General features: G+C 37.3%; 1 protein-coding gene across 2 annotated transcripts in view; it reads right to left on the bottom strand.

The window, feature by feature from the left end:
• SHPRH (SNF2 histone linker PHD RING helicase) overlaps positions 1 to 20,472 on the bottom strand; it is a 116,962-nt gene that overhangs the window by 30,632 nt on the left and 65,858 nt on the right. For both annotated transcript variants that reach the window (XR_003568152.1, XM_027850653.1), the window contains exons 19-25: positions 18,695 to 18,868; positions 18,278 to 18,340; positions 16,927 to 17,152; positions 14,185 to 14,328; positions 13,442 to 13,543; positions 4,184 to 4,255; positions 1,502 to 1,690 (exon numbers count right to left, since the gene is read on the bottom strand). Coding sequence is in view for 1 of the 2 variants with exons in the window: in XM_027850653.1 (XP_027706454.1) it covers positions 1,502 to 1,690; positions 4,184 to 4,255; positions 13,442 to 13,543; positions 14,185 to 14,328; positions 16,927 to 17,152; positions 18,278 to 18,340; positions 18,695 to 18,868 (970 nt within the window). In the remaining variant the exon portion in view is untranslated. The remainder of the gene's footprint in view (positions 1 to 1,501; positions 1,691 to 4,183; positions 4,256 to 13,441; positions 13,544 to 14,184; positions 14,329 to 16,926; positions 17,153 to 18,277; positions 18,341 to 18,694; positions 18,869 to 20,472) is intronic.

Here is a 20,472-nt window from a genome sequence, read left to right as displayed (position 1 = left end):
TGGAGTTTTCTTGGCAAAGATATTGGAGTGGTTTGCCATTTCCTTCTCCAGCTTATTTTACAGATGAGGAAACTGAGGCAAACAGGGTGAAGTGACTTGCCCAGGGTCACACAACTAGTAAGTGTCTGAGGCCAGATTTGAATTCAGGAAAATGAGTCTTCCTGACTCCAGGTCCCGTACTCTATCCACTGTGTCACCTAGCTGCCATAACATCAATATTAACAACTCCCCAAAGGAGCACTAATGGAAATTATTACTCTCTATGACCCAAGGCCAATGCTGATACCCCTAGATTCTCCTTCCCAACTTTGCTGTAACACAGTATAGGATAAAATACAAACTCCTCTGTTTAGCTTTTTAAACTTCTACAACCTGGCACCAACCTCTCTTTCCAGCCTCACTGGATATTACTCCTCTTCTCACACTCTGTGATTCTGCCAAACTGGTTTTTTCTTTCTTATGTGCGTGCGTGCACACACACACACACACACACACGAGACTCCATCTTACTCCCATATCTTTGCACTGGCTGTCCCCTCTGTCTTCCCCCTTCCTTACTTCCACCTTGCAGAATCCCTCTACTCCTTCAAAATGTGGCTGAAGCATTGCCTTTAACATGAAGCCTTTCCTAAGCCTCCCAATTGCTAGGACCTCCCTCCCAGAAATACCTGGAGCTTAACAGCTTAGTATTTATTTGTATTTATTCAGCATATCCATTTAAATGTATTTGTTGTCTTCTCCAGCAGAATGACAGCTCCTTGCTAGCAGGGATTATTTCATTCATTTTATATGCATCCCTAGAAACACAGTTTCTGGCACACAGTGATTTACTGGAAAGAGAAAAGGATTGGTAATCAAAAGACTTGGGCTCAAATCTTGTCTCTCCTACGTAATATCTGTATGATTCTGGATAAGTTATTTAACCCATTGGTTTAAGCCTTTTCATCCACAAAATGAGGACTAACTCATCTCTAATGTTCCTTCTGAGAGTAAATCTATACTCCAATAGCTCATGGCCTCCCTCTTGTGGCAACCTTTACTCACTTAATGCCTACATTTTAAATTCAGCTTTGCTACAAAGGAGTAACAAACATCCGATGCCCAGGTCAAATGGGGAAAAAGGAGAAAAATTTCTATAAACAAGACTCCTATTTAACCACAAATCTTATCTACTTACAGAGGCTAAGAAGGTGACAAGAAAACAGAACTCTTTAACAATGCTCCTTTTTCTGCCTCAAGTTTCAGGGGTGTTTGTGTTTGTGGCTGTCCATGCAAGAACAAGGACACTGCCTCTGGTCTTCTGCAAAATGAGAAAACCTATGACAAAGCTAACGCCTTCAGAGCCGCCTGGCAGAGACAGAGACTGTGCCTTGAATGACTGTTAATGCCTGTAGCCTCCCTATCCAAATCTTTTCTGATGAGTCCTGTCATTTGGCAGACATAGTGGCTCCCATCGTTTTGTTCCAAATTGTGCTTTAATGTGCCCTTGAATTATTGTTACCTTCACAGGAATATCCTCTTCCTGGTTTGCAGTCTCTGCAGTGAAGACATAGGAGATTTCTTTATGTGAAGTTGTCTGTCGGCAGATGGCACACTTAATTGAGCTTCGGCGGGTGCCCACGCTATACTGCTCAATGATAATGGCAACGCATTCATTACAAAAACAGTGCCCACAGGTCAGTACTGCCCACTAAAGGAAAAAACAAAGAGCAACACTTTTGCTATCAAAGATTCCAAAAATGTGAAAACATTCAAATTTTTGATCTAGGTGAGAAGGAAAAGTTTGAAAGTTATAATTCTAACTCCTTAATAATGAACAGCCCTAATATTCTTTAAATACAAAGTAGAAATACAACATATGATTATTTTTGTTTGTTTCCTTTTTTAAAGAACCTATCTCTATCACCAGCAGGCTCAAATATAAAATTCTCTGATGTCCAAAGCCATTTGTTACCTGACCCTCTCCCACCTTTCTGGTCTTCTTATACCTTACTTACACATACTTTGTGGCCAGTGACACTGACTTCCTTGCTGTTCCTCACACAAGACATTCCATCTCTACACTCAGAGCATTTTCACTGGCTGTCCTTAATGCCTGGAATCTCTCTCTCATCATCTCTGCTTTCTGTCTTCCTTCAAGTGCCAGCTAAAATCACTCGTTCTATAATAAGCCTTTGCTGATCTCCTTTACTGCTAGTGCCTTCCCTCTGTAGATTATCTCCAATATACTTTGTATATCTCTGGCATGTATAGAGTTGTTTGCATGTTGTCTCCCCCATTAGACTGAGCTTTTTATGAGGAGACATTATCTTTTGCAAATCTTTGTATTCCCAGCACTTAGCACATAACAGGTGCTCAATAAGTGCTTACCTGACTTATTCAGGCAGAGCCTGGATAACTACTTTTTACATCTGTCCACCACCATTTTCCTGCTTAACTTTTGGAGCACATTCTCTGTAGTCAACCAAAGCATCCTCCCATTGTCCAAAAAATGCCAGAAATTCTACCTTTTCTACAAAGCCTGGAAATTAAGGGACATCTTTTCCTGATCATCACATTGTCTGATTATGGAACTCACATTTATCTTTTCACTAACAGCCACAAAACACACACATGGACTTTTTTAATATTAAAAATATTTGTCTTTTTGTTCAATATTTGTATAATTGCACATAATGATGTACGTAAGTTTGTTTGCAATGATCTCCCAAAGATCAGAGATCATGAATTGTCCATTTTCTTAGTTCTACACAGACTGGATGATGGAACTATACACATATAGGAAGACATTTGGTGAGGAAAGGTGTGGCACAGTGTGAAGGGCACCACTTCTGGAGCCAGCAGATATATGGGTTTGAGTGCTACCTCGACCCAACTAGCCATGTCATTCTAGTCAAATCATTTTTCCTCATTCGTAAAATGAGGATGCTTTGTAATATATCATGTATTATACAGGGAGAGGGAACAAACTTACAATTTTGGAAACAGGTCCACAGAAGTTTAAGTAACTTACTCAAGGTCACACAATTTAGCAAGTGACAAAAGCAATATTTGAACCCAGGTCCTCTGTCCCCCAAAGCCAGCACTTTCCACTGTTTCTATTCTTTAAGATTCCTCCTACAACACTATATATGGCAAGAGTTTATCCATCCTGTTGATATAAATATTGTTGATGTAAATATTTTACTCCTCTGTAGGAAAGCAAATACTACCTTCATCTTAAAAGCTTCTGTGAACTAACATGCACAAAAGAAGGGTTACTGACATTTGTTGATGGGTACAATACACTTCTAAAAGGCATTCTAATTCACCACAAGAAAGAAGTTATGTTTTTGATCTGATTAAAAACTGGAACTCATGGCATTTTAAAAGAGCTAAGTACAGTACAGAGCTCCCCCAAAAGCCAGGCAAGTATACCTTTGTAATATCAAATAAACACATTCTTTGTGCTCTATTTCTAAACAACTGCCAGGAAACCAAGCAAACACACAAATTCAAGTCAAGCTTATTCACATTTCAAATTAAATCCTTGGAATAAAGCAAGGAATATAATTATACATTCTCAAAACTTGATTTAAAAAAGATGGCCCACTCTAGAAACGTCTGACCTGCAAGTAGTAGACAGAACACAGTTGTTGTCAGAATCATAAGACCTGGGTTCTGATACTAGCTCTTCCACTAATTAATTAGATGACCTTGTGCACAATTTAACTTTCTCTGGGTCTCAGTATTCTCCTCTGTAAAAGAGAGAGCTTGGACTAGATGATGTCTACCGTTACTCTTAGTTCTAAAAACATGCATTTTTTTCTAAGTAATAACAGATGGAAACTAAGAGATACATGAAAATGTTTTCTCCTTTTATTTTTATTATCTTTTGTATAATCCACAGCCCTCAAATCTCAAGGATTTACTACAAATTGAACAATCTTGAGCACTGGTAACAAGGGGCAGTGCAGAAGGCAGGCACTATGCATAGGAAACCTGCCCCCAGTCTCTGTAGTGGCACTTAGCTATGGGATCTTGGCCAGGTCACTTAACTCCCAAGAGCCTCTGTTTAATTACCTGTAAAAAAAGGGATAATGATATTTGCCCTGCCTAACTCTAAAGATTACTTTGAGGTTCAAATAAATTAATATCTGCAAACTGTAGACTGTTATATAAACGTAATACACTATTATTTTACCTGTTTCCCCAGTTGCCGAGCACAGATTGGACAAGGTTCTGGATTTATTCCTCCAGTGGTCTTATCTTGAGACTATAAAATATTAAGAAAAAAAACTATAAAAATACATCAAATGTTTTCAGGCCTAATCATGCAGCTGAAATATGACAAATAATCCCAGAGCTCACATTAAAGTATAATTCAAAATCAATCATGTGGTCCCATCTCTTGTTGCCTTTACTATTCCAAATGTTACTTAAAAGTATGGTCTTTCTGCTTTTAATGTGTCCCACTTCCAATTTCTCCTCCATATTCCTGCTCTAGTAGTATTTCTAATGTTGTAATTCTGTGATTCCATAATGTGTTATGATTATATCACTATAGGTTACCCAATATCTAAAGCATAAAATAGAAAGCTCATAGCACTCCCTTTATTTTAGATTCTAGGTAATATGAACCATTCTCCATTTCCCATTTCCCCTTTTATGCGTTTAGATTTCACTTTTTTTGACTGCCAATCTGTAAATGTCTTCCTTCCTTCAAGGCCTAACTTTGATGCCATTTCTTCGATAAAATAATCTCTTGATACCCTCTGCTCTCAGGGTAAAAGTGGAAAGTCATCTTTTCCTTCTTACACTTCTCAGGACATTTTATCTGGCTCTTTCCTTTGTACTTTCCCTTGTGTCATCTATTTATATACATGCTATCATCCAGTCATTAGAATGTAAGCACTTGGAGAGCAGGACTTGTGTCATTTTTTATTTATAAATATATTTTTACACACACATACACACACATACATACATACATACATACGTATATTTATTTAAAATCTCCAGGACCCAAAACATCTTGCAGGTATTTCATAAATATGTGATGACCTGAACTGACAACATTATGGAAATAATGATTTCCCTGGTATAATATCAGAGGCATAATTAAGATATAATCTGAACAATCTTGGTAATTGACACATTCTGCTATCACTAAGGCCACAAAATATTTCCTTAAGTGGAATACTAGTGCTCTATTTCAAAATCAGTACTTTAAAAACTTTTATGAATATGCTAGGGAATACAATTTGAGGTAATATATGATATAACACTGCTAATTTTTCAAAATTCCATTCCAGTATGGATTCTACTGCAAAAGAATGTTGTTACCAATTAAGATGTGAAAATAAAGGAACACTGTGACTATGACGGAAGTCTTCTTATTTATTTTATGTCAATACTTAGGTCATTAGTTGTAAATTTAAAAAATAAATTCAGAAAAGCAACAGTTTGATATGTATTCTAATTATTACTAGCTTCTAAACAGAATCTTTTTACTTTCTTTAGCAAAGCAAAAGAAATTAGAAGGAAGGAAAAGAACTTGCTGATGTGGAAGGAAAGACTTGCAAATTAGAACTGAAAATAATATTAACTGTTCAAAATCTCTATTAAATAATTCAATGCAAGGGTACAGCCCCCAAGGGGAGGACTTAACTGAATTTCCTAATGAAAAATTAAATTAAATAATCACCTAATCCTTTAGGGGTTGGATGAAAGGGATAGTAATCTAGGTAAAGAAATAGAATCATTTATCTGGAAATTATCTTAGGAGATATTTTTAGAATAACCTTAATAACAATAAATCCAATTTTAACTTTTAGGGAAAACATTTTCTAAACCTTACTGAACTACCAAAAAGGTTCTCTGATCTCAATGATTCAGGAGATAAAAGAACTGCTATTAACACCAACTATAACAATTTTATACAGAAGCTTAATCAATGGAAATTCATTGCTATAACTGGGAGACCAAGAGTATACCAAGTGCTTTAGTAATTAAGTAAGTAAACCCAGAAGTTCTATGTGTAGAAACACTAATATTTTATCTGCTCTATTAAGTATCACTAAAATTTCTGCTTTTTCCTATTGATAAACATCTGCAAATATTTTCAACTGATTCACAACTAAATGTATACAGTAAGCTAATCTTTAGAAAACAAGCCTTGACAGAATAATCTATTCTAGGCCTACACCACCTGCAGCCCTGGCCAAGGAGTTCCTCTACATACAAAGGATATTTTCCTCTACATTTTTCACAGGCTGCCTGAAATCCTTTGGCATGCTGCAAGTAGTCCAAGGGCCGTTAAGTGGCCCATGGGTAGCAAGTTGTGCAGGCCTGATGTATACAAATACATGCATCTATATATCATCAAAAAATTGACTCTGCTGAACAATGAACCAGACCCATAACTAGACTGCAACAACTGGTCTGACAAATGATAGGAAGAAGGCAGGGGTACAGGGATGGAAAGCTGGAGAAGGAGGCACCTGGTGTTGGGGTGGGAATAGATCAACAAGCAGAGATTGTGAGAGTGAAGTAGGGTTTCTGTTACCACAGTGGGAGTAGTTTATTGTATTCCCGGGTTTCTCAGGTCCCAGGACTAGTGGGACACAAGGTCTGGCCCAAGCTAGGAGTGAGGAGGAAAAGCCCAGCTCTTGCCCAGTGAGCCTGCATCCTTAGTGCCAATAGCAGGACACCTTGCAGTATGTTTTTCTCCCTGCAGAGAAGGGGTAACTGGAGGATCATGACAGTCCTTCAGGACCCCCTTCTTTCTTCCATCACGATCAGTCTCTGGAGAGAAGGGTCTTAGGGCAGAGGGAAAGAAACAGTGCATCTCTCCCTCCTTACCTAACTGGATACACTTCTGCCTGTCTCTATCCAAGTTTTGTCCTTCCTTTCTTCTCAAGCTTTCCCAAGTCCCCTGAGTAAGGAAGGGCAAAGTTGCAAGTGTGGTGGATCAACTTATAACGGGAAAGGGGGATTCTAGAATCTTACGGGGCCTAAGGGTGGAGGAGAATGTTTCCCTAGGCCGAGAGTTCTCTACTGCTTCTAAATATGACTTGCCCTGGGAGAAAGGCATGGGATGGGCAGGAGCATATCAGGTGGAGAAAGGCAGGGGAAAAGGCCCAGTCCCTCAGCCGTTGTTAGAAAGTCACACCATTCTGGGTATGTCTCTGCCTCCTTTCCTTGGGACTTTTTTCCCTCAAAACTTTGACTTTTCAAACTGAGGACAACTCCACATATCTCTTCCCTCCCACCCCAAGGTATGCCTTTTGTGCCAACTGTCCTGGGCACAGTTTGTACTATTTGTACTAGGTGCAAAAGCTCTTAGCTATAGGCTTCACAGAGATGTTTAAATTCATGACTATCGAAATTTGTGGGATTAAAAGAAAAAAAGACAGATTTGAGAGCAAGTATGGTTCATGTGAAATTTCAAGTCAAGGACAACTGAGGATAAATTTGTGTTATACACTTAGCCTTTTCCAAGTTATAATTTTCCCCATATAAAGCCCACAAAGTCAGAGCCAACCTTTACAAAAAAATCAATCGGGGTAAAAATCAGTTCTCAAGTTATACAAGTATAAAGGCAGAAAAGTTGTTGGTGTAAAAAGATTCAACTACTTCCAAGGTTCTCCAAAAATCCTGTTAACAAAAATGGAAATTTGTGGGCTATTTAACAAAGTACATTGTGGAAAAACTTTTAACAAAACAGTTTGATGTGTTATAGTGAATTTCTGTGGCAGTTCTATAGTGACAAACATTCTCACATTTGTGAAAAGTCATTATATCTAAGAATCTGAGTTGTACCCAAAGATATCCAATCAACCATTAGCATCTAACAATTTAGTTATGTAGTTAAAGACAGCACATAACTGACATACGGTAATATAATTATGACATTACTAGGTAATAATTCACACTACTTAGTCAAAATTATATGAATGTCTCACTACTAGAGGCAGAGTGTATTCAAAGCTAGGCCCACAATATCCAGGTAATTTGGTAGTAGAGTTGTGGGGAAAGTGAAAGGAATAGCATGCTTTGCACTTTTATCTTATTTGATCCTAACTCACAAGAACCCTGGGAAGTAAATGCTACTATTATCTCTGTTTTACAGTTGAGAAAAGTGAGGCAGACAAGCAGCCAGAGGTTAAATGACTTGGTCACACAGGTGTGTCACACAGCTAGTAAGTGGCTGAGGGTGAATTTGAACTCAGATCTTCCTGACTCCAGGCCCAGTGCTTAACTCACTGTGCCACCTAGCTGCCTCAGTAAGAGATACAAATAGTCCGGTTTATTTATACAATACAAAACAATGTGAGTGACAGTTTTTGATTTATCTGACTTGATATTTCACATTTTGTAGGTATAGCATGTATCCTTTAATAACTACTTTTAAATAAGTACATAGTATCAAGAAACTTGATATATAATTGTGCTAATTTACTATATTTCTTAACTTCACTGTATGGTAGTTATACCTAGATGGCATAATGGATAGTGTGCTAGACTTGATGTTGCGAAAACCTGAATTTGAATCTTATCTCAGACGCTTACTAGCTGTATAGACCTGGCGAAGTTATCCAAACTCTCTCAACCTTGGTTTCCTCATGCATAAATGGGGATAACAGCACTTCCTTCACAGACTTCTTGTGAAGTTCAAATGAGGTAATATTTGATAAATGCTTTACAAACCTTAAAACACCATAAAATGTCATTTTTGTATTATCACACACAAACACATATAACTGTCAAAACACAGTAACTAAATTCCACCTTTACTAATAAGCTATGAGATGCAATTTTGTACATTATAGTGAAAACTAAAGTTAAAAAAAATTTGGCAGAGAGCTATAGTATCATAGTTTATGTTTTGAATACTTTGACAGATCCATAAATGTATTACTGAAGGAAAGCAGGTATGGGGTGGAATCACATTCTCAAGCCTTTAAAGTTGAACCTGGTATCCCATAATACCTCAAACTCTATTAGGATAGTTTTTCTACTAACTTCTTTAAAAAAAAAAAGGGAATAAGGTAAGGGAAGCAAAAGATCTTGTGGGAAAAATAGGGAATTCTGTTTTGGACATTTTGAGTTTGAGGTACCAGTTCATTAAGCACAACTTTAAAAGCTTAGGGATGTAACTCACCAACAGACCTACTCCCCATGAAAAATCTATCATGGATCTATCATCAATTGGTCTAAACTAGGTATTTTTGACCTTTATGATAATTTGCTGCAGTGAATTTCATAAGCATGTCATTTATAGTTCTTTAATTTTCCCTCTTAAGTTTCAATTGGTGTCCTTCAGTTCTAGTATTTCAGGATAAGATAACCTCAAAAATGGTAGATGCTTAATAAGGATTGACTAATTAATTGGGTAAAGAAAATCACTCCACTACAGCCCTATATTCTGATGTTTCATCCTAGTGTGGCAGTGAGCCTAGGTTCTGACTGTGCCAGGAAAATAAACATGCTGGAAGCAGGAAAGGCTTTGAGTACAGTCTCAGTAACAGACTGTCACCCACTAATCACTAGAAGGTTATCTAGACCAGTGGTGTCAAACTCAAATAGAAATGGATCCCTACAAGTCACACACTGATTTGAAAGCCACAAATTATCATTATCTGTGTTTTATTGCATTTTTATTTTGTTAAACATTTCCTAATTACATTTAAATACGGTTCTGGTGACACTCAGACAGGCCACGAATTGACATCTCTGGTCTAGAAGATGAATTATTTTGGTCACAGTAATTCACAAAGATTGTTTACTAAGGTGTAGAAGGGTTGTGAGAAACATGAAATGGTCAGTCTTTTGAAGAAATGATAAATAAAAGTGTTAATCTTGCGCATGCCATGTATGATTTTATACTATGGTTATACTTCCACTCTCAGTCTATCAATTTATTTATTAAGCATTTATTATGTGTTGACTACAAGTTAGGCACTGTGCGAGGAGCTAGAGATACAAAGACAAAAATAAAAATTCCTGCCCTCAAAAAGCTTACATTCTATCAGGAGGAAATAACATGTACATTATAGAGTTCTCTTAAACTTGGTATTTTTGATCATTTTATTTTGCAATTCCCTGGATATTTTCCATTTTAGAGTAGCTTTCTTGAGATTCGGTGACTTTACCGGTACACAGCGCACGGGATACAAGTGCATCTGGTTTTGTACAAGGTAAGATAATGCCTTATTTTTCAACTGCTATGCTGCTTATGTCTCACTTTTGGGAGGTTAGAGCAGCACACTGAGCTGATGTTTTCAGGGGAAGTCTATGAAGATTCTCAGCTCATTTTCTTGGGTCATAATAGATAGCTCAGAGCCCTTCATAATATAAGCATAGATTCAATTATTAACACTGTTTATCTCTTGTCTCTATCTATGAGAAAACAATTCTCCCATTCAGCTCACTTCTTCTTTTTCTTTTTTTTTTTAGTATGCAATCTTTTGGAAAACCTAAAATCTAAATAAATTACAACTAGTCAAATTTCTGTTATCTGAATGATTACTTACATTTTCAAGAAATCTAACTGATTATTCAGGCATATTTTCCTCTAAAGAAACAATGTCCTCTTTTTTAAGGACTTACGCTTGCTTAAAGGATCCAATGAGCCTACCCTTTCTTATGGATTCCAGCAGCTTTCCTGGATTGAAGTGATCCTCATTTGTCTACAGTTCCTAATAACCACTCTAAAGTCCTTCGAAAGGAATGGAGTCACAATGGCAATCCACCAGCTCCCTAGCACACTGTCCATTTAAAGTAACAGTTCACAAATCTTGGCCAGAAATTTCACAATTCAACTCTTGAACTACTTCTGAATACTTAAATCATTTCAGGTTTAAATGATCTCAATGATTTTTTCATATCTAGTCTGTCAATTACTTCCTGTCTAGTTGAACAGTATATGCATTTAACAATATTCAATCTTATAAGTCTGCATCAAAAGACAATGGGAATCTTCTACTTTTTTATTTCCTATTTTTCTCAGAACAATCATTTTGTACTATGAGGATTAGGACATCCAAGTGACTAGTGAAAATTAAAATAAACTCATATTAATAAACTTTGCAGTTCTTAGAAAGCTGTAATTTCAATTCCTTTTTGGCTCCCTTAATTCACACATGATTTCCTATATTTTGTGCTTTTTTTTTTTTGAAGGAGTCATCTTTCCTCTGCCTTTATCTTTTTATTTAGGTATTTAGACATGCATAGATTTATTTCAGCACCCATTTAAAAAAATCTATTAGCATATATTTTTCTAGGTCACTTTAAAGATGGTATTTAAAATAATGTGCCAAATTCCTAATGGTTATTTAATTAGTCTTTTCATTTTTTCCACTGTCTGAATTTTGCCAAAGCTATATTTTAAAAAATTGAATAACAGTTAACTGGCATTATTATTTTTACCTCAAGAATAATGAGTGTAGAAAATATATATATATATATACACACACATTTTTTTTTTTCCTGGTGAGGCAAGCGGGGTTAAGTGACTTGCCCAGGGTCACACAGCTAGTAAAGAGGGTAATAAATACTACTTAAATGGTTGAACAAAATACATTTCCTATACCAGTTCTTGTCTACTACTTAGGATCAAATCTATTATATTTTTGTTCTTTTTAGTTTCTAAAATAATCTGTTCTAGGAAGCAATTAATTGTCTCACCCAAAAATCTTTCCCCTTCATTGTATCCTAATGAGATATTCCACCAATCTATATGTGGATAATATGAGGTATTATCCAATTTTAAAACCTTCTAAATATAGTAAACATTTCTAGTTCAGCCTTACTCTCTTGGTCAGATAATCTATAATACATTATATTCCCTACCATGATATTTTAAGAATTTAAGTATGGAATTCCTAAAGCACAGAGATACTGTAAGCTTCCATTTTTCAGCACAGTTTTATACTAAAGTATTAGGATCACAGAATCGCAGACTTAGAGCTGGAAGGGATCATAGAAGCCGTCATTTCCAGTCCTCTCACATTGTCTCTGATATAAAGTACTCTTTCTTTAAGGTAATGCCCTTTCATTTACAGCAGTTTGTTGCTAAGTTAAGTCTACCCTAATGCTAATTCTGAAACATGCAGCTGATCATTTTGAATGTGAAAACCTATAGTGTATTGGAGATAAGGATCCCAGAACTGTTCTCTTAAGAGATAAATGTAACTTATTTAGTTATAGACAGAAGATGAGATTTTGGTTTACTAACCATAAGCTAAGATAGGTCCAAGGAGAAGGAAGTGGAATGACAGATTTTAGAATCGTATCATTAAGTTTGAAGCTGGAAGTGATGGATATTCCTGCTGCTGCTGAGAAGTAAGTTCAGCTGATCAGACAAATAACTGAGAAGCAAAAAATCATAACAATCACTCAGCAGATCCACTAGGCTGAGATGTCATGCCTAGTAAAGTTAGTTAGCTTGGCAGGGGAAGCATCTGTTCCACACAGACATTATATTTACCAAGGAACTTGTATGAATAGTTCCTGAGATGGAAAGAAGACACTGAAGTTTATCGTGCCAGAGTTGTTACTCTGAGGACATTAGCTTTCCTTACTTTTGTTCCTATAGCAAATTTCAATAAGTGTAAGTACGTCTACTCTCCCAGAAATACTAAATGCATTGGTGGGAAAGTATGATCAGAGCTTATGTATGGATTGTGATGTAATTATTATTCCTTTATTTACTTTAATGTATGACTACACTTCTGATTACATTATTTTTTTCTTTTGCTTTAATGTTAAGTAAATGCTTATATTTAAGATCTAAAAGTATCATTTTTGTGAATGGCTGGTTTTGTATAAATAAAGTACATTAATGAGTGCTGAAGAGCTGGAGTCAAGAAAAGGGAGAACGTATTCCCCCACACTGTGTTATCCGTAAGATTCTAAGAGAGTTTCAACGTAAAATAGCAGTTGGTAGTCCTTCTCTGAGAACCTAGACCTGCCAGTGTGAGGAAGAGGTATAGTAACTGAAGCAGCACAAGGAGTGGGAAGATACTCAAGCATCATAGGTGAAAATTATGAGGTACTACAGTATGCATGGCACCCCATACACCTGTCAACTCACATGCAGTGATATATTCCTTGTTCCATGTGACTATCTTTAGATATCCGAAGGAGATAGGTTCTTTTTATACCCCTTTGGATAATATTAAAAATAGCCAGAGTTGACTTCAAAACTTTTTTTTTTTTTGAAACTAGACCTGTGATTTAATCTGTGTAGGGAGCTCTCAGTGAGGAACTCCTTGACCGATGCAGATCATCACCTTCTCTGAAACTTATAATCTTAGCGAGTTGCCTGGGGCACTAGATATATCTTTACGATCTAAATTAATAGTGTAGAAAATCACTGTTATTAACTGTAGTATTGCTTGACTTCCACTAGAGGGCACCATGACAACACAACATGCATAAAGGGAGGTATTACAACCTTTTCCAAATTAGTAAGGTAGAGAAGCTGGCCAAGTTTCTTCTGAAGCTGGGATTTGGCAACTGCCTTGTCATTCAGTAGCTTTACTCGATTTTGTTCCACCTAAAAAGAAAAAAAATCTTGTTTCTACATTCTTATAAAAATGGTGAAATCATTTAAACACAAACATTAGCTTAAGTTAGGTAGGGGTATGTGCACTTTATTGTGTTCTAGCTTCATGAAAGTAAAATTTGCAAGCATTGAGAACACGTAAAAATGACTGAAATGTTTAGGAAAAGGAACCTATCAAGAAACTGTAAAAGAATTAAAATTATTTTGCATGAAAGTAAAGATTCTGGAATCAATTAAAATAATTTATTTTTCAGATACACAAAGCGATTTACAATAGACAGAACAGATATCAATTGTTTCTCTTCTGGTAAAGAGCTAAAATAATAAAATATGAAATTTAAGTAGAAGATTTTCCTAGCCTTGAAAGTGTGAGAGATATTGGGGCAGAGGCTAAAATGCTCATATGACATCTTTTCTGAGACATCTCCTGTAAGGAATTATCTATCTGAAATGTGCAGGTATAATCCTGTAGCATATAGGGGTCTGTATACCTAAACAGTAAGTGCTATGCATATAGGTAGGCTCACTAAGACTTATGGATTGACTAATTGCTTATACTACATAACCTCCAGGTCTCTGGAGGTAGAGTTTTTTGAGCAATACTCCCTGGGTCAGATTCACTGGCAACCTACTTCATGAGGTTCAATTATGTGAAGAACAGGAGGATTGGGCTTTGGTTCATCAGGATGCCGTACTCTTAGACGTTCTGTAGCCATTGCAAGTTCATCAATAGCAGACACGTGGTCTCTCAGAACCATCCAATATTCATGAAGCAACTGTAAAAGAAAAATCAGAGCAAAAGTTGTACACTGAACCCTAAGGTGGGATAATTCATCAAAAATCTTCACTGAGATCTTTAGGGAAATCTAGTGTTATACTAAGACAGAAAGCTCATGGAGTTCTCTGGCCATGTAACATTTAGGAGATGATACCAAGCATCTATATAAGATGGATCATTTATTTCCCTATCCACACAATTTTAGTTATGTAATTTGGAAACTGGCAATTCCAACATAATATAGATGAGCCAAAAAGGAAAGAAAAACCAAACTCTCAGCTAATTCAGATTAGTAATGTGGGAAGCCTGGGCTAACACCCTTTTCACAAGCTAAACATATGATATCAAGTTCTTACTACAGTTTCCTTGACCATCCACTGCCCCTTCAAGGCCACTTTAGCAGGGAAAGCGCACCACAAACTGTGATCACTGCATCAGGTATGGATCTGGAATCGAGGTCCCCGGATCCAGTGCTAGCACTTCCTCCCCTACAGTACCAAGCTAGGGAGTACACAGCAATATAATATACAGTAGGAAAGTGCTGGACTAGGGATTAGACAATTGGGCTTTGGTTCTGGCTCTGTTGCTAACCAGCTGTGTGACCAACTAGGCAAAGTCACTTCCACTTTCTGGACCTCGTTCTCCTAATGTTTAAAATTAAGGGGCTAGTTTAGACAATCCCTATGGTACTTTTCAACATAAGTAGATTAGGAGCACCTGGAAGGTTGGGCCCATATCTTATTATTCAAATATTTCCAAGCACTCTCTCTTCATCTCCGCCTCATAGAATCCTTTACAAGAATTTTAAAAATCTTCAGATTGACTGACTTGACTCCTTTGTGACCATGGGCATGATAGTTACTTATCTTTTCTGATCCTTAGTTTCTCCATCTGTAAACTGAAAGGATTGGACTAAAAAGTCTCAAAGGTTCTTTCCTGTTCTAAATCCTAGAAGTTTTGGAATCAATATTATTTATATAGACTGTTCAATGCTCTTTTATAACAGAATCACCACTATAATTTCTCTTGTCACATGCATTTTTACATAACCCACAATATCTTCCAGCTGACTGATCTAACTGCAATTATCTGTTCAGAATGCTCATTTCTACCCAAATTTACCATTTGTATATTAAACTCTATGCAACTGCTTCATTGATATAAGGTAACTCAACTACTTTGATTATCTTTTGTGGCTATGGGAATTTTTTGTCGGATTTTGAAAAGCAAGTAAACTGTTTGTTTTTCTACAAGTAAGTCTTCAGATTTCCAAAATTGTGTCAAAGGAGCCTATGATTAGACTCCTCCTTTCTCCAATCCATTTTAACAGAAAATCAGGGGTGGTGGCAACCAGTCCATTACATTAGAGTGTATAAATACCTAAAGAACAAGTGCTATTACTGGGGAACAAAAGATAAATGGTTATGTGATTCTGCAGTTACTGTAGGATATAAGATAAATGCATAGGTGTTTATATTAGAAAGGTGAGGGAGAGAGAAGTTCCATAAGAAAGTTTACAACAAAGTGCAGTGTACAGGTATGAAGCATTATTTTTGGTTGGGGAGAATTGGCCCAAGTTTCTTGGGGGAGGTAGTATGTGAGCTGAGACATAGAACTTCCTTCTCTTCTCCAATTTCATAGAATTGTACTAAGAGTGGCAAAAAGACATTAACAAAGATACATATGCCTGAAAAAGGGGGAGTGGCTTGATGAAAATTAGACAGACAGGTAGATATATAGATAAGTAACCAGAGCTAGCATTTGTTCAGTACTATACACTTCAGGTAATGTGCTAAGCATAAGAGATATAAATAAAAGCCAGTCCATAATCTCAGTCTGAAGATGGAAGACAATACCTAAAGCAATATAAATAAAAGGGGGTGAGAGGGTAGAGCTAGCAGTGCTATGTCCTGCAGATGTCCAGGAAATGTGGGTAGAGGCCTGGAACTGAGGAAGTTAAGGCCAAAGCAGGCCTCACAAAGCCTAGGATGGCTCCCAGGGCACAGTTCTAATCTCATATGGAAAGTGAGTGGGGATATTGGCCCAAGTGGGGTGCAAACAGAATGGAGATATCTGAGAAGAGAAAACAGATGGCCAGCCTGAGTGGTACAATGGCATAAGAGAGAACGAGAGGAAAGCTTCCAGTATATTCAGTGAAAATGATGGAGAATTTTTGAAAAGACAAGAATCATACAGGATGAGAAGGCATGGAGGACTTCTAAGCTCAACTGACTAACTGCAAATTTGAATGTGAAATGAAAGGCTTGATATTTACATGATCATTTCACTAGTAATTTGCTCATAGTCATTCAATAAAGGAGAGAGACGAGAACTGAACCTATGATTCCATTAGCACAGGGAACTTCCAAGTGAGGAAACTCTCTTGACCACAATGCATGCAGGCACTTTCTCTATAATTTAGAATTTTAGAGCTGTCTATAGTGCTGAGAGAATAAGTGACTTGCCTAGATAGTCATAGAGGCAGGGCTTAAACCTAAAACGTAGGTCAGCTTTGAGGCCAGCTCTCCATTCGCTCTGCTATGTTGCCTCTTGATCATTCAGTGCAGAACTCAAATAGAAAGTTTTCCTATTCTACCTTGTATTCCTTCTTCCACACTTCAAAGAGTTCCATTGAAGTATTCCCTTCCTCAATGAGACTGAAGTCTAGTCGGTGTGCTTTGGCAAAAGACAGGATTGCTTTCAAAGAGCGCTCTGTCTCACTTGTTGCCCACAGTCCTCGGCTTGTGGTAGGCAGCCGATCATCCACCAGGCCTTCTTCATCTTCTATCATCTCCTCAAAAATTGCAGTTTGGCCTTTCACCCTTTGAAATACACAAAGGGAAAACAGCTTTTACCATGATACTTCCTGAATTTGCCCACATTCTGCCTTTGATGGAGAAGCAGTATGACTGGGCAATGGTTAGGGGGAGGGACAGGAGAAAAACAAAATCGTTGAGGTTTGCTCTGTTGCATTCCCACTATAGCTACAGATATTTCTTTGTTTGGCTCTGGGAACTACAGCAATTTTGAAAATTATCAGTCTGTGAAAAGGGAAAGAGGAACACTGGAAGGAGGAGGGGAAACTGTTAATAATTATGATGATACTAATGATAGCTAGCATTTACATAACACTTAACATGTGCTAGGCACTGTGCTGAGTGCTTTAGACATATTATCTCATTTGATCCTCACAACAATCTTCAGAGGTATGTACTATTCCCGTCTTATAGTTGAGGAAATTGAGACAAACAGATGTTAAGTGACTTGCTCAAGGTCACAAAAAAGTGTCTGAAGCCAAATTTAAAATTAGGTCTTCCTGACTTCATTCCTAGCACTCTATCTACTGCTCCATCTAAATGCTAGCTACTATTATTATTATTTGCTTCAGGATTAACTACTACCACCTACACATTGCCTAGTGGGGTCCTTAAGAAGCAACTTCAGGTTGGGGAACCCCCTCTTTCTTCATTGCCTCCTTAGGAAAACAAGCACCTGACTTCATTTTACCACCACCCCCTTAGCTGATGAAAAAATGTTTAAATAGCAGATGATTTATTGCTGGGATTGCTCACTGCAAGTTTAATCCATACCACTTAAAAGTAAAAAGAAAACTATACATTAAAACTCTTTTATTGGATATCTTTATATTGTCTATAAAAGAGTTAAAGGTTTTAAAAATATGTGTATATGTACATAATGTATAATATTATGTATATATGTATACATATACACACATATGAATTGTGTGCACATACACTCACAGCTACTCTGGGGGGGAAAACTGCATAACTTATAAACATTGTTGTCAATCCCTTTTTTCCAATGGTTAATTTTCCAATAGAAAACTTGGAAGCACGGTCATTGTGAAGAAAATATTATCTCAGACTCAGAACACTATACCCCATATTTCATTTTCCCAATGGGAAATAAGCAATCAGAGAACTTACGTGTGAGAAAATAGCTTCGACTCATACTCTGTGAACAATTCATCAGCTTTGCAAAAGACACAGCTGGAAAAGAAGAGATCACCAAGAAAAACATTTTCAGCTGTAACTAGCAATCAGGTAATCTACAGGAGAGTGTTGCGTATTGAGCAACCCACTTGTTCACTTTAGGAAAAACACATGCACATATTAAATTTTCAACTATTTTGTGGGGAAAAAAATGAATGCAAATCACAGGTTGAAAGTGGAAAGTGTTTAAGGCTTGCTTAAACAAAACAAGTTAGATCAATACAAAGTTTACTTTTCTTTATAAAACCAAATGAAAAAGCTTCACTGCTTTAGTCATTATTTATTCTATCGAAATAAATCTAAGATGATAAAGGCATGATAGCTCAACACATGCTTTCTTCTTTTACCTACTTGTTGAGGGGCAGTCTGACAGGTCGAAGGTGGCAGATCGTGGCAGCTTCAATGACATCACGGGACGGAGGTCCCTCCAGGTTCTTCACGGCCTCTCTCACAAGTTTCTGGAATTTCTTTAGCTCTTCCATTTGTGTTGTGAGTAAGTACTGAAGACCTCTGCAGTCCCGGAACCTGATCCCCAACAATAACAACAACAACTGTAACACCACCACCACCACCACCACCACTGATGACAACAAAGCAGGTCAGGGTGCTCAGGCAATGGTTGCCAACCAAAGTATTACAGTGGCATCAGAGATGCGGTGAAATTTCACCCAGGAACCCTGTAGTATGAAGCTTTTCTGAACGCCTGGCATTCAGAAAGTATTTATACATTCATTTATACTTATCACCAAGTATTGATGGAATGCCTATGTGCATAACATGCTAGTAGCTAAAGAGGATACAAAAGTACTAGATGACACAGTCCTATCCTAAAAAAGCACACAATCTTCAATTTAATTCAACAAAAAATCATAAGTTCAGATCATGTGCTAGGCCTCAGGGATACAAAGCCAAAAGCAAAACCAGTTCTTACCCTCAAGAAGCTTAGGTTCTACTGGAGAAGTACAACATCTATTCTCTGATGCATTCCTCCCACACCTTTTATGAGAGGACAACACCGTCATCAAAAAGAAACGACCTACAACAGTGCTGTCAAACTCAAATGGATATTGAGCCAAGAAACTGCCCATAAGGATCCCTGTGGGTCCCATATTAGCTTAGAAAACTACATCATAACATTATGTTCTATTGTATTTTTATTTCATTAAATTTTTCCCAGTTACATTTTAGTCTCCTGCCCTCTGGAGTGATGTGTGTTTGACACCTCTGACCTACAACTATCTCCCATTACTTTCCCCACTTCTAGGCAATCTTCTTGTTCCTCTTTTTTAAGATGCAGGAGAGGAAGGAAACTGCTAGAACTTATGTGAAGACTGAAAAGCTTAGAAGAGGAAAGAAGTGAAATCTTTCATGAAGATAAATGACTAAGGGGAATACAAACAGGTAAGAAAAGTAGGTAAGCAACAGGGGCTACAGATATAAAAAAGACGCTCAGAAAGTTGGGAATGAGAAAGAAAATAATAGACCCTCTTCGGAGGCTTATAGCTACCAAACCTAGCATGGAGAGAGAAATAATGAAATATAAGTACTGCAGGATATCTATAAATTTAAAGATTTTAATTTTCTCTACTCTACTTTCCAAACTCTACAACCCTTTTAAGGCCCATCTTGAGTTCTGTTCCCTTCACTTCTTCCCTGAATAATACTAATCAACAATGGCTTCCTTATACCAAAAGAATTTGGGTCCCATTTGTTTGAGGGAGGGATTGATGGGGTTGGGATCTGGACTCCAGAAAGGGGCTATAATTCCTATGGACTGGCCTTTCATAGTGGCTACACCCAATCTCCCAATTCTCTGTTACCCTTAACCTAGCCTAGCCCTCCACTGTTACCTCCCTATGGCCCCAGGCCACTTCCCACCCATAATCCTATCTAGGCTCCATTCTCCCTTGGTCACAGTGGTCCAGGTCCCTGGAGTTCTGTTACCTCACAGACTACTTGGCCACCCCTAGATCCCTCCCATAGTCTTTCTCTATATAAGGTCCATCCTGTCTCCATTAAGATGCTCTGATTCTTATAATCTAGCCATTGCTCAGATTTTTAGAATCTAGCCAATAGCTCACAGGTTCTCAGATTCCTTAAGAGTCTGGCTAATATGGCAAATCTTTAAT

This window comes from Vombatus ursinus, unplaced genomic scaffold (assembly GCF_900497805.2).
Source record: "Vombatus ursinus unplaced genomic scaffold, bare-nosed wombat genome assembly UNPS02009132.1, whole genome shotgun sequence".
NCBI classification, from domain to species: domain Eukaryota; kingdom Metazoa; phylum Chordata; class Mammalia; order Diprotodontia; family Vombatidae; genus Vombatus; species Vombatus ursinus.
Note: the sequence above shows the minus strand (reverse complement) of the source record. Positions and strands in the feature narration are given on the sequence as shown.